Source organism: Rhincodon typus, chromosome 24, assembly GCF_021869965.1.
Source record: "Rhincodon typus isolate 14 chromosome 24, sRhiTyp1.1, whole genome shotgun sequence".
In the NCBI taxonomy this organism is placed as follows: Eukaryota; Metazoa; Chordata; class Chondrichthyes; order Orectolobiformes; family Rhincodontidae; genus Rhincodon; species Rhincodon typus.
In genome coordinates this window covers 5,782,944-5,798,598 of record NC_063355.1, presented here as the reverse complement: position 1 = coordinate 5,798,598, position 15,655 = coordinate 5,782,944, and the positions used below count along the sequence as shown (strand labels likewise).

Below are 15,655 nucleotides of genomic sequence, written 5' to 3'. Positions count from 1 at the left end.
AGAGACAGGTTAAGAAAAAGAGAGAGAGACAGGTTAAGAAAAAGAGACAGAGTTTTTCGTCTTGTACTCACCAGGGCAGAATCACCAGAATACTGCATTGCAAAAGGAACAATTTATAAAAGGAATGAGAAAAGGGTGCTGATTGGTTAGGATGCTGCCATGGAGAATGCACCAGGGAACAGTAAACTGCCAAGCTTTTAGTTAAATTCAAACCAGACCAAAAAGAAACCAACCCAGATTGGTTCAAGCATTGCCAGGGAATGGGTGCCTCTCAAAACTATAGATTGAGAAAAACTGCAATGAGAGGCTGAGAGAGAATATATACAGATTCTAGCAAGAGCAAGAGAGCTACTATGAGAGTCTGACTGATAATTTCAAGTTGGTTGTTAGTGTAATTCTTAGCACAATCAAGGTTGTTTAGAGCATAAACAGAAATTGCTGGAAAACTCAGCAGGCCTGGCAGCATCTGTAGGGAGAAAGCGGAGCTAACAAGATATGCTCACCGTGTTTAGAACATGTTGTTCAATTGCAGACTCGCACTTCAACATTGGCAACTTAACTTTCGCAAGCTTAGAGTAGCTCAACAGAGTCAATACTCTGGCTGTTGCAAACAGCCGGACAGACTTGTTTGGTTTGATCCACTTCTAGTGATGTCATAATAAAAGGGTCCTATTCTCATCTTTGTGGCTAGTCTTAGTAATGGTGGCCATAATAACTACGAAAACGCACATGGTTCACTGATGACCTTTAATAAAGGAAAATTTGTCATCCTATCTGGTTTGGTTCATGTGTGATTCCAGACCCACAGTAATGAGAGAGTGACTCTTGATTGCCCTCTGAAACGGCCTGGCAAGCCACTCAGATCAATGATAATTAGGGTTGGGCAACGAATTCTGATCTTGCCAGAGACAGCCACATCCTATTTAAAGAACAAAAACATACATTCTGTCACCAGTGAACCTGCTCATAAAACTTTTACCAGCTGCTCTGAAAAATGTTCAGTTACAAAAACAACAAAACTACACCACTTTCTCTTTCAAACTGAGTGACCCTGTAAAAAGGCATTATTACAGACACTAGGTTAGAGAGGTAGATAGTGGAAACTGCAAACAGCAAATTTGAAAACAACCGCTGGCAGCAATTTGAATTGACTGCTAGAACTAGTTTCATTCTAACTTAGATATCCTGTCCAGATCTTAAACTGAAATGCCATAGGAAGTGATGTCATAAAACCAAAACCACGGTATGTTAGCGAATTGTGCCTTACAATGCTGAGATCAAGCAAGATGAATCTATTCTAAATGAACAGTGAATACCATCCAGAACAATATAAATGTCATCACTGTCCCATAGAAAAGAGAGAGCGAGAGAGAGAAAAGACAGGATGGGGGCAAGAGAGAGAGAAAAAGAGAGCAAGAAAAGAATGACAGCATGAGCAAGAAAACTGGTGGTTTAACTTGAGGGTCGCTATGCCTCAGGCCATTGACGAGGTTGAGGAGCAGAAACCAAATCATTGTTAAAACAGGTAACCCAAACATGATGCAATCTAATACAAATGAACATAACTATATACACAGAAGATAAGGCTAAGAAATCAAACAAACAGTTCTTAATACAGTATGCACAGAGCACAAAACTCCAAAATTAAGGGAATAATCCAGACCGGAAGTTGAATGCATCATAGAGGCTTTTAGCTTCATGAAAACAGAGACCATCAATCTCGCCTGGTTAAAAGTTTACTTAAACCATAACACGAATTATAATCTTGTGTTGCTAAAACTTATACCTGCTTACAAATGCATACTAAAGGAAATGCAGCTTGATTATACAAATTTTATTTAACTGACTTACTAGACTCTAGAAGGTGGCATATCTCTCACATTAGAGTTACGCCATTTAAGTAGTGTTGTCAGGAAGCATTTCTTCCAACTAAATAGTGGATACCAGGAGTCTCTCCCTAAAAAGCTGCTGAGACTAGAATAATTATTAAATTCAATCATGAAATTGCTTAGTATTTTTTTAAAAAAGGTGAGAATATTAAAGGGCTATGAAACCCAGGGCAGCAAGATGGAGTTAAAAATCAGCCATGATCTATTTGACTGTTCCACCACACTCAGTGCTGATCCCATCCCATTACTGTGTACAAATGATTATGTAATGGATATTATGTAGAACTGTAGTATCAAAAAGTGGCAAGAGTGGCTATTGTACATAAAACAATGAATCCAAATCAACACATGAATCAATGCATTTCAAGGAATAAACTTTAAGATGAGCTGATAAATATCAGCCAAAAGTCATGTACTCTAGGACAGCTTCAATTCTCATTAGCAAAAAAAACATCAGAAGCTACATATGTGATGACTTCTTCAATCTCCATAATCTTCCAAAATTGAACATTACTGATCAAATCGAAGGAGTCCATATATAAACGTTTGAGGAAGGGTCACTTGTCCCAAAACATTAACTCTCCACAGATGCTACCAGACCTGCTGAGCATTTTTAGCAATTTCTGTTTTTGTTTCCGATTTACAGCATCCGCAGTTCTTTGTTTTTATTTCCCACTCTATTCAGTTCCTACTATACAGTCACCATTGGTATAGTCAAATTCCCACTTAACTCTGCCCATCACAAGAATAGCATAATTAAGTTGTGCCAGTTTGAAGAAAGCAACCGACTGGTTTGGTTTTTATGCTCCCTTATGCAGAGTTTCTAACAACTGCTGCTTCCAATAGTTGCATACACCATTGGAACAGGTCCAATTTGGTCAAAAATCTCCTAAAGAGTGTGAAAACGTGGAAATAACAAGGCTGCAGAAGCAAGTGGCTGAGTATTCAGTCCTAAGGGAACTTTTTCCTAGGACTTATGGATACAAATCACACTGCACTTTCAGATGAGCTCACTGTCAAGATTATGGACAACTGGCAAGGAACAAAGAAAACTTGATTCTTAAGAGCACCTAATGCATATTCAGTCACATGCTGAAGATACCACAAGTACTTTCTTTTGCCAGAGACAGGCTTTAACTGTTTTACGAGCTTCCATGTGGAAATGGGCACACCCAGCTTGTAAACTAAGATAGAACTAATTGTTTTGTCTCAAGAATTTTCTTGGGTTCTCTCTACAGAGCAAGCCAAGCCCATTAGACAATGACACAATGATTCCCAAGCCTGTACTTTGGCCAGAGTCTCAGCATCTAATTTAAACAAATATGCTATTGACTGCTCCATTAAATGGCCTCCAAATAAAATTTGCAGGAATAAAAAGCATTAGACCCTGACATGGGATAAGTGAAAAGTGGACTCACGTGGAGGTGATGGTTCGAAATCGTTCTTGCCCAGCTGTATCCCAGATCTGCAACTTTACTTTCTCTCCATTGATTTCCACAGTTCTTATTTTAAAATCTACCCCTATCGTAGTAATATAGCTGCCTGTGAACATAAAAAAGGAAAACAGTATAATTGCTCAACATTCAACACAGAATGTTCTCACTTATGCTGCAAATGGAGATAGCCCTTAGCACAGTGCGGAAACTAGCCTTGGGCAACACATCTTCAATTTCAAAACAAAGCTGGAGAGAGGAATTAGGCCTTCTACTCAGCATCTTCAGATTGCAGCAGGATTTTTCATTAAGTGTTGTGGTTACATAACTAGTGTTCCATTTCACCTATGTGCCATACAAACAGGCTTAAGCCGTTCAAAAATAACTAAAGTTGGGCTGCTGATGACAGGTCAAAGCAACACTCCATCAAGGCTGCACAAAAAGAAAACAAACTGGGCAGATGTTACACTGAACATTACGTAGGGAGGGAAAGCGAGAGATGTTCAGTTCACCTCAATATTTCCTACCAAACTGGAGTTCCTCCCAGCAGCAAAATAAAAAATGAGAACATATTCCTCTGTGTGGCATCTGTGTGAAGTTAGAATTATCGAAAGATCTTTTGAATATGTGGTACGATTTCTGGAGAACGTGTACCAGGACTGACAATACTCAAAACGGAAAAGAGAAGAATTTACTCTCCCAAAATATCAGCATGAGCAATAAATCAGGTATAGGAAGTACTGAAAGGAAACAATTTACAGACCAATAGGACACCCAACTCACTCCCATACATTTGTCGTATTGTCGTAAAAGCAGGTTCTTCCTTACTTCTTTGGGAATGGTGTGGGGCCATGGGGAAAAAAAGGGAGAAAATTGGCAAAAGTACAAAGAAAGGGTCAAATTACATGGGACAGAACTCACTGAGAAAACAAAACCTATAATAGCCTGTTGCTGTATATTGTAAGCACTACGATAAAAGTGGATTGTAAAAACATGCACAGTAGTTATCTGCATGTGGGAGTATAAAGCAGTAAGTGCTAATATCAAAAATGCACTAATTGCACAGACTAATGTACTTACAACATGACAATCTCAGTCATTTGTGACCTCTACAGTGTGAGTGTGCGCATTTAAATGTGTCACTCTCTCTAATGGAGGTCAAGCAGTGCCTCAATAATGGTCTCAAGAGGGCTGAAGTTCATAGTCTAAACTCTGATCAAGTAGCTATCACTAAACTTCACACGCACAGTACAAGAGATTCAAATGCAGCAAGACCAGGTCTTGAACTAAGACCCCATCCTTCAGATACCAGTAGAACACAGGTAGCTAGATCTCTTGCTGCTGCTACTATTCATGGTATTTTTTTAAAAAAGCCAAACCTGTTCCGATTGTCATTTTCTAGTTCTACATCACAACAGTGACTACATTGCGAAAGTACTTGGTTGATAACATAAAAAAGGCCTTAATAGATGCAAGCATTTTTTTCATATTGATTCATATACAATAATAACCCTAACTCAGACCTTGACCCACACGGACAAGATTTAAAGCAGCACAAGTCCCATTAGCCAGTTCAGATGGGTGTGAAAGATCCCATGGCAGTATTTCAGAGGACTAGTAAGTTCTTCCAGTACTATTGCAAACATTTTTCCCTCAACCTGTGCTTTCCTTTCATCACTATCTGTACTCCTTTCTGCCCCGTTACCCATACTCTAATTTTTAAAACAAATTTCAATGGCATCAATATCTTTGTAATTGAGAGTTGTGATAATGAAAAGCATCCTATAAAATGAAAGTCCTCTTGCTTCATGCAAGTTGTAAGAGATATCAGACTTAACTGTCAAAAACAAAATGAACAAACAGGACAATGATGTGCGTGGACGGCTAACAGTTTTATAGTAATAACAAAGGAGGATTGAGGAGGGCAGAGCGGTGTATATGATCTACATGAACTTCAGTAAGGCATTCAACATGGTTCCTTATGGTAGATCAGTTAGTGAGATTAGATCACATGGAATACAGGGAGAACTAGCCATTTGGATACAGAACTGGCTCGAAGGCAGAAGACAGATGTTGGTGATGGAGGTTTGTTTTTCAGACTGGAGACCTATGACCAGCAGTGTACCACAAGATCAGTGCTGGGTCCACTGTTTATCGTCATTTATGTAAATGATTTGGATGTGAACATTGGCGGTATGGTTAGCACGTCTGCAGATGACGCCAAAACTGGAGGTGTAGTGAACAGCAAAGAGAATTACTTCAGAGTACAACAGCATCTTAAATCAGATGGGCCTCTGGGCCAAGGAGTGACACATGGAATTTAAATTTAGATAAACTTGAGGTGCTGCATTTTGGAAAGGCAAATCAGGGCAGGACTTATACATTTAGTAGTAAGGACCTCAGGGGTGTTACTGAACATAGAGATCTTGGAGTGCAAGTTCATTGTTCCTGGAGAGTGGAGTTGCAGGTAGATAGGACAGTGAAGGGACGGTTTGGTATGCTTGCCTTTATTGGTCAGTGTCTTGACTGTTGGAGTTGGGAGGTCATGTTGCGGCTGTACAGGACATTGGTTAGGCCACTTTTGGAATACTGCGTGCAATTCTGGTCTCCCTGCTCTAGGAAAGATGTTGTGAAACTTGAAAGGGTCCAGAAAAGATTTACATGAAATGTTGCCAGGGTTGGAGGGTTTGAGCTATAAGGAGCATCGGAGGCTGAGGGGTGACCTTATAGAGGTTTATAAAATCATGAGGGGCATGGATAGGGTGAATAGACAAGGACAAGGACTTTTCCCTGGGGTGGGAAGATTTAAAAAGGGACCTAAAAAGGAGCAACTTTTTCCACACAGAGGATGGTGCGTGCATGGAACAAGCCGCCAGAGGAAGTGGTGGAGGCTGGTACAATAATGACATTTAAAAGGCATCTAGATGGGTATATGAATAGGAAGGGTTCAGAGGGATATATGGGTCGAATGGGACTAGATTAATTTAGGATATCTGGTCGGCATGGACGAAAAGGGTCTGTTTAATGTGCTATACAACTATGACTCTACTCAACTCTCCTGAAACTTTTTTAAAAAGAAAAATTCTACTGGCAGCCAGACCCAGCAAGTTGATAATCACAAACTGGCACAAACTATGGGATTCTCACGCAATCCACTTCCTCACAGTTGCGTACACACAAGTTTCACATCACCAAGACAACTTAATTAGCTAGGAGTGCTTGTGACTCAGTACAATAGCAGAAGTGAGATGGTGATAATTTCAACAGTAGAATGGCTTGAGAAGGATAAGGATCCAGCAGTAGACTTGAGTGCCACAGACTGAATTTAATGGAAATTGATGAAAGAATTAACTGAGTATTCAAGATTTGGAAAGTAAAGAACAAAAATAAAAAGACTAAAAACACTTAATTATATAGTGTCTCCAACATCCCATAGCACATAGAGAATTACTCAAAGCATAATCACTTTTGCAATATAGAAATCCTGGCAGCTAATTTGGGCACAGTAATCACTAAACGGCAATGTGAAAATGACCAAATAATTTTTTAGTGTTACAGACTGATGGAAAAATAATGGCCAGTTCAAATCAAGCAGAATCCTGTTCTTCTTCAGAACAGTACATTGGCAAATTGTTTCTCAGAGAGGGCAAACTGAGGGGTCTCAGTATCTTTTCTCCCCCACATTCTTTCATAGGATGTGGGCATGACTGGCAAGGTTAGTCATTTGCTGTCCATCTCTAAATACCCCAGAACTAATTGGCATGCTCAGCCACTTCAGAAGGCAGTTAAGAATCAATCACATTGCTGTCTGGGAGTATAGAATCACACAGGCCACACCAGGAGGAAAGGAAATCGGCTATAAAAGAGACATGAGTGAAACTGATGAGAGAGTTTCATTAAAATAATTAATGGATAATAGATTAATGGCACCATTACTGAGACTAGCTTTATATTCCAGATTCATTAACAGTATTTAAATGCCACCAGTTGCTACGGTGGGGATTTGAACCCATGTACCCAGAGCATTAGTCTGAACCTGTAAATCGCTAGTTCAGTCGCTTGATCATTACGCCTATTCTGCTGCAGAGTCTCAGCTTGGAAAGCAACCTCAAGTTGCAGTGAAACTTTAACTGACAACTTACTAACTCAGGAGGAATGTATTACCATGAACAACGGCCCGTAGTAAATAGAGGGTTGGCAAGAGAAAAGCACCTTGAGAAACAAAGAAATCATGAAAACAGAATTGTTGCAAGATAAAAATGTGAACATGATATACAAAAGAATGCTTACCAGAAAATGTGTTATCTGCAAATCGCAGCAGCAGACTGCTTTTCCCCACACCTGCAAAGACAGAGCAGGACAGTCAAGAGAACAGTACCTGATCAAATAAAAACAGTACACTTACTGGAATGAGAAGTTCACTGATAAGCCCTCATTCAACTACAAATGTGGGAGGGGGCTGAAGCAAGATTACAAAAGGTTCAATACATCGGAAGTGAAAATGTACAAGTACACGGCTTGGCAAAGAACAGAACAAGAATAAGAATGAAAAGGAAGCTTCAATTTTGCATCATTTCCATGGTGACAAACACGTGCCATGAAAAAGCAAAACAGGAACCTGGCCACAGAAAATAGACAATGCCAAATCAGCTGTGGATTGGCAGGGAGTGAGTATCTGTTGCAAATTATCCAAAAACCAATATCCAAAGAGGATTGATACTTAAGAGACAAAAGTGATTGAAAATGGAAAGCAATAGTAAATGTGCTATTTGGGGCCTAATAACTGCTTTCTGCTGGTTTCAAAAAGGAGATTAAAACAATTTTTTATGAGCCAACTACAAATCCATGCTCATATAAAAGCATGAAAAGAATGAAAAAAAAAACAAAAGATGGTGGAGAAACTCAGCAGCTCTGGCAGACCTTCTGGAAGAGGGTCAGTGGATCTGTACGTTAACTCTGCTCTCTCTCCATAGGTGCTGTCAGATTTGTCGGGTTTCTCCAGCAATTTATGTTTTTGTTTCAGATTTCCAGCATGTACAGATCTTTGTCTTTAAAAAAAAAACACTATCACATTTATTAAAAAGCAAAATAACTAAGTGCAATTTTCACAGTTCTCCCATACGTGTTGAGTATTTGAAAAAAGTTTGATTTCTCACATAGGGGAAAACAGCTTAAAATCATTCAACACGACAGATATATATGATCTCACATTACAGATGTTTAAACATGAACAACTTTACTGTAAAAAGTGTTTTGGGGAGGGAGGTCCTGGGAGTACAGTAAAGCACTATAAATGCAAAATTCTATTTTCGTGGAGATCTGTAGCTCAGGTTATAGCTGGAATCGTTGGTTGGTTTGCGCAAACGTTTCATCCCCCTTCTAGGTTACATCTTCAGTGCTGTCTAGCCCCTGTTGAAGTGCTATTGCTTTGTTCTATTCTGAATTTACATGATCCGCTCTGTTATGGTGGGTCGTTCTGTTTCCGGTTTTGCTCTGTAGTGATATGTAGATGGGGTCTATTTCAACATGTTTATGGTACCAATGGTTGAAAACCAGGCTTCCTCTTGGAATAATGATAGCACACAAACCAACAGCCACATTTTGCCAGCTACTCTCAAAGACCAAAGACCCCATACCCACAATGAGCAGGACAAATGTGATATACAAAATACTATGCAGCAACTGCGAGAAGCAATACATAGGACAGAAAAGCAGGAAACTCGCCACCAGGATACACGAACACCAACTCGCTGCAAAACAGCACGACCAACTCTCCCTTGTTTCTATTCACTCCAAAGAAGGATAATCAGTTAAACTGGGACAAAGTAACAGTACTAGAACAAGCAAAAGAATTCCTGGAAGCCTGGTTTTCAACCACTGGTACCATAAACAAACATGTTGAAATAGACTCCATCTACATATCACCACGGAGCAAAAATGACCCACCGTAACAGAACAGCAGCACTTCAACTGAGGCGAGACAGCACTGAAGAAGTCATCTAGAAGAGGGGCAAAATGTTTGCACGAAAACCAGTCAGCTTGGTGAACCAACCAATAACTCCATGCAAAATTTTAACAAGCCGAGCAGTCGCCTTGGTTTAAAAATAAGTGCAACGTCTCCAGCTCAGGAAAAGACAAGCCAAACATCCAGAAAGGGCTCTGTTTGCCAAAAGGTAGACTTGAATTGAAACAGCTAATCACGTATGAACTTGTTATCGCAACTATTTCCAGCATACGTACATTGCTCCCTTTGCCGTTTTACCAAAAGGAAGTCTCTTCAACCTGGGACCAACAAAATGATCCTTCGCCAGAGAATACTCAAATGCTGTCACTTCTTTGTACCCACCCAGATTCTTCACATTAAAAATGTGAGTCATTGTTGCAACGTAGGTTGCAAATTTTTCATCACTTGTGCACTGAAAATTATCAACTGACATACATTAAAGACAAAGTCTCAAAGAAACAAAAAAACTGGACAGATCACCTGCATCGATCTACGTACTGGAACTGACAACAGCAGAAACAGCCTTGTCAACCCTGCAAAGTCCTCCTTACTAACACCTGGGGGCTAGCACTTAAATTGGAAAAGCTATCTCACAGACTAGTCAAGAACCTGACAATCATACTCACAGAATCACACCTTACAGACAACATTCAGGGATGGCGGTGTCTGGGATATGTCCTGTCTCACCAGCAAGACAGACACAGCAGAAATGGCAGCACCATGGGTGCTCCGAGAGTCCTCAGCATTGACTCGGGACCCCATTAGTCTCATGGCTTCAGGTTAAAACATGGGTAAGGAAACCTCCTGCTGATTACCATGTACCATTCTCCCTAGGCTAATGAATCAGAACTGCAATGTTGAACAACACTTGGAGGTTGGCAAGGGCACACAACGAAATCCCCCACCCAGAGTACAATGTCCACCACTGAGTGGTTCCACAGTAGTACTACTGATTGAGCTGGCTCAGTCCTAAAGAGCATAACCGCTAGACTGTGTCTGTGGTAGATAGGAGGGCACCAAGAGGGAAAAACATACTTGACCTCATCCTTAACAATCTACCAGCTGCAGACGCATCTGTCCATGACAGTATTGGTAAGAGAGTGACCACCGCACAGTCCTTGGAGACAAAGGCCAGCCTTCACATTGAGAATACCCTCCATTATGTAGTGTGGCAGTATCACAGTGCTAAATGGGACAAACTTTGAACAGATGTAGTAACTCAAGACAGGGCACCCATGGAGGTGCTGTGGGCCATCAACAGCAGCAGAAGTGTACTCCAGCACAATCTACAACCTCATGGCCCAGCATATTCTCCTACTCAACCATTACCATCAAGCCAGGGGATCAACCCTGGTTCAGTAGAGAGGCAGGAGGGCATGCCAGGAGCAGCACCTGGCATACCGGAAGATGAAGTGTTAACTTGTGAAACTACCAAACAGAACTATTTGCTGCTAATGATGATGTTTGGTATGCAAGTGATAGAGCTAAGTGAGCCCACAACAAATGGAACAGGTCTAAGCTCTGAAGTCCCACTTATCCAGCTGTGAATGGTGGTGGACAATTAAACAACTGACTGGAGGAAATGGCTCCACAAATAACCCCATCCTCAAACAATGGAAAAACCCAGCACATCAGTGCAAAATGCAAGGCTGAAGCTTTCACATCAATATTTGGCCCGAAGTGCTGAGTGGATGATCAGTGGACCCCAGCATTACAGAAACCAGTCTTCAGCCAATTAGATTTACTCCACGTGATATCAAGAAGTGGTTGGAAACACTGGATACTGCAAAGGCTATGGGTCTGACAACATCCTGGCAACAGTACTGAAGGCTTGTGCTCCAGAATGTGCTGCTCCCCTAGCCAAGCTCTCCCAGTACAACAAACACTGGCATCAAGCCAACAATGTGGGAAATTGCCCAGGTATGTCCTATACATAAAAAGCAGGGCAAATCCAAAGCAGCCAATTACCACCCAGTCAGTAAAGTGAAGGAAGGTATCATCATCAACAGTGCTATCAAGAGCACCTGCTCAAGTGGTGCCCAGTTTGGGTTCTGCCAGGGCCACTCAGCTCCTGCCCTCATTACAGCCTTGGATGAAAGAGCTGAATTCCACATGGTGAGGAGAGGGTGAGCCCTTGACATCAAGGCTGCATTTGACTGAGTGGGGCATCGAGGACCCCGACCCCTAGAATCAATGGAGGCCTACTCTCTGCTGGTTGGATTCGTACCTGGTAGGCAAGCAGGAGATCACGGCTGTTGGCAGTCAGTCCATCTCTGCAGGAATTCCTCAGGGGAGTGTCCTAGGCCCAACCACGTTCAGTTGCTTCATAATGACCTTCCTTTCACCATAAGACAAAAAAAGTGAGGACGCTTGCTGATGACTGCACAATTCTCAGCACCATTTGTGACTCCTCAGATACGGAGGCAGTCCACATTCAAATACGACAAGATCTGGACAATATCCAGGCTTGGACTGACAAGTGGCAAGTAACATTCACGCCACACAAATGCCAGGCTATAACCATCACCAAATGAGACAACCTAACCACTGTCCCTTGACATTCAATGGTGTTACCATCACTAAATCCCCCTGTTGTCAACATCCTGGGGATTACGTTGTTCAGAAACTCAACTGGACTGACCACATAAACAGTGGCTACAAGAACAGGGCTGAGGTTAGGAATACTGCAGTGAGTAACTCACCTCCTGGCTGTGGAAAGCCTATCCACCATCTACAAGGCACAAGTCTAGCTTGTGATGGAATACTCCCCACTTGCCTGGATGAGTGCAGCTCCAACAACACTCAAGAAGGTGGACACCAGCCAGGACAAAGCAGCCTGCTTGATTGGCACTACATCCACTCCCTCACAGCGCCAACACTCAGTAGCAGCAACAGTATATACTGCAGAAAATCAAAGATCCTTAGACAGCACCTTCCAAGCCTACAACCACTTCCATCTAGAAGGACAAGGGCAGCAGATACACGAGAACACCAATCACTGCAAGTTTCCCTTGAAGCCACTTATCATCCTGAATTAGAAATAGATAGTCAGTCATTCTGTTGCTGGGTCAAAATCCTGGAATTCCCTCCCTAACAGCATTGTGCATCAACTCACAACAGGCAGACTGCAGCGGTTGAAGAAAACAGCTCACCGCCACCTTCAAGGGCAACTAGGCAACAAAAATGCTGGCCAGCCAGCAACATCCACGTCCCACAAGAAAAAGACAGCCATTTAACAGTCAACACATTCAATATGGCATTGAATAGATTCACTGTTTCAAAGGCACACTAGTTGCAAAGTTCAAGACTATTGGGACACAACAAGCTGTGGATTAAAAGCTGAGAATGTAAAATAATAGGCAGAAGCCAATCAGAATGGAGCAATATTTCTACAAGCTGGTGCACAGAAAACTAGCTCAGTTTATAGCAAATGAATCTTAAATTACAATTGTTCTCTTTAGACTCGTTCAATTCCAGTTGCTGCATTAACCATCACCTGTTCATAATAAACAAGAAAATACTGTTTTTAAACTGTATTTAAGATGTACCAGGAAAACATTTCAAAAACAGTTGATAGATCCCTGGAAACCAATTATATTGAAACTGGACTTTCCTGTTTAAAAAATTCAGGAGTAAAGTTCCGAATCCAAAATTTTCAGTCCTGATAATGAAAAACATGCAATACACCTTATTTGTACTGTAACAAAATAACCCAAACTACCTTCGGCAGTCCCTTGCAGACGAGGGAGACTCTCTTCCACTCTCAGGGGGAGTCCACTGGTGGCTGTACAGACCGATGCAGCTACCACAAGCTCTGTTACACTTGGGGCAGGTGGTGCGGCAGCACGCACCTTACACTGTTTATGCCTGGCTTCCGGCTTCACCCAACAGCAAGTCTCGAGGTGCTCATCACCTTCCCGGATGTTCCTCTTCCACTGGAGTGTCTTGGGCCAGCAATTCCCAGGTGTCTGTGGGAATGCCACACTTCACCAGCAAGGCCTCTAGGGCATCACTGAAGCATTTCCTCTGTCCACTTGGGACTCGCGTACCATTTCAAAGCTGGAAGTAGAGCACCTGCTTTGGGAGTCTCATGTTGGTCATGCAGACAATGTGTCCATGCTAATGTAGCCACATTTAGCGCACACTAAATGAGGTGGGAAAGGAGTTAATGGATGCTGGAAGCTTTGTTTTGGTACTTGTACATATTGACGAGGTATGCTTGAAAGGGTTGCTGCATCTTGTGAAATTACCTCCTTTTTGGTGCAACCCCTGAAGCAGTCGATGACCATTTGTAAACTCTCCACTAGTTTTTAAAATGTTTTCTCCAAAAAAAACACAAAAAGGGTTATTAGTTTTGACAATGTTCAGTGTTCCCTCTAGGAGTTCGAAAACGTGACACATTGCAATTTAAGTGGTTTGCTTTGTCCCGACGGAGCTCGTTCTGCACAGGATGCATTAGCTCCTTGTTGGTCAATACACTGATGAAAACCTCCAGCATCTTTAAGTTAATTTGGTTCATTTCAGAAAATCTTACTTGGTTGACCATATCGCTATTTGATTCAATTGACTTATTGAAGCTGTAGAGAGAGAGTGAATACCTTCAATGAAGATCTTTTACCACACTGATTTTGGTTAACCATTTCTCTCTTCCCAGGCATATGCAGTATTTACAAACATACTGCAGCTACTTTTGTTTTAGTTATTCATAGGGAGTAGGTCTTTATTGTCCATCTGGAACTGCCCTCAGAAGTAGTGGTGGGGAGCTGCTTTCTTGAACTGCTGCAGGCTACTGGCATGTATGGACACCCACAGTGCTGTTTGGAGTTCCAGGTTATTGACCCCATGACAGTGAAGGATATAGCTCAGAAGACAGGATGGTTTGTGGCTTAGACGAGAACCTGTGGGTGGTGCTGCCGTACATTTGCTACCTTTATCCTTCTAGGTGGTAAACGTCAAGGGTTCGGTATGAACTACTGAGAAGCCATGGTGAGTTGCCGTGGTGCATTTTTATAAATGGTGCACACTGCTGTCACTGTGCAGTGTTGGTGGTAATGAATGTTGACAAGGATTGACAGGGTGTCAATCAGCATGTTGCTTTTTGCTGGACAGTATTGACCTTCTGGAATATTGTTGGAATGGAGACTGGTAAAACCTAGTATGGGCAATTTTCATAGCACTTTGGCATAAGCTTTTATGTTGTTTTTATTCTTCTTGATGGCGCAGCGTTGTTAATAGAAGCCCAAGTGAATTTGTAATGCCTGGTTGAAGCATTCGCAGCGATCTTCAGCCAGAAGTGCCGAGTGGATGATCCATCTCGGCCTCCTCCAGTGGTCCCCAGCATTACAGATACCAGTCTTCATCCAATTCGATTCACTCCACGCGATATCAAGAAACAGTTGGTGACACTGGATTCTGCAAAGGCTATGGGCCCTGACAACATTCGGGCAATAGTACTGAAGACTTGTGTTCCAGAACTTGCCACTCCCCTAGCCAAGCTGTTCTAGTACAGTTACAATACTGGTAGCTACCTGACAATGTAGAAAATTGCCCAAGTATGACCTGTACACAAAAAGCAGGACAAATCCAACCTGGCCAATTACCGCCCCATCAGTCTCCTCTCGATCATCAGTAAAGTGATGGAAGGTGTCATCAACAGGGCTATCAAGCAGCACCTGCTCAGCAATGCCCAGTCTGGGTTCTGCCAGGCCCACTCAGCTCCTGATCTTATTACAGCCTTGATTCAAACATGGACAAAAGAGGTGAGGTGAGGCGAGTGTGACAGCACTTGATATCAAGGCTACATTCGATGTGTGGGGCATCAAGGAGCCCTAGCAAAACTGTACTCATTGGGTATCAGGGTGCATCACTCCGGTGGGTGGAGTCATACCTGACACATAGGAAGATGGTTGTGGTTGTGGGAGGTCATTCATCTCAGCTCCAGACATCTCTGCAAGAGTTCCTCAGGGTAGTGTCCTAGGCCCAACCATCATCTTCAGCTGCTTCAATGACATTCCCTCCATCATTAGGTCAGAAGTGGGGATGTTCGCAGACGATTGCACAATGTTCAGCACCATTCGTGATTCCTCAGATACTGAAGCAGTCCATATTCACATGCAACAAGATCTGGATAATATCCAGACTTGGGCTGACAAGTGGCAAGTGACATTCACACCACACAAATGCCAGGCTATGACCATCACCAATTAGAGAGAATCTAATCACCATCCCTCGTCATTCAATGGTGTTACCATCACTGAATCCCCCACTATCAACATCCTGGGGGTTACTATTGACCAGAAACTCAACTGAACACACTACATTAACAGAGT

The 15,655-nt window shown here is 42.1% G+C and overlaps 1 protein-coding gene across 1 annotated transcript in view; it reads right to left on the bottom strand.

Moving 5' to 3' along the window:
- Nucleotides 1-15,655, bottom strand: part of rab35b (RAB35, member RAS oncogene family b) — a 62,963-nt gene that overhangs the window by 33,218 nt on the left and 14,090 nt on the right. Inside the window, exons 2-3 of the mRNA XM_020514026.2 lie at nucleotides 7,613-7,663; nucleotides 3,308-3,431 (exon numbers count right to left, since the gene is read on the bottom strand). Coding sequence (XP_020369615.1) covers nucleotides 3,308-3,431; nucleotides 7,613-7,663 — 175 coding nt within the window. The remainder of the gene's footprint in view (nucleotides 1-3,307; nucleotides 3,432-7,612; nucleotides 7,664-15,655) is intronic.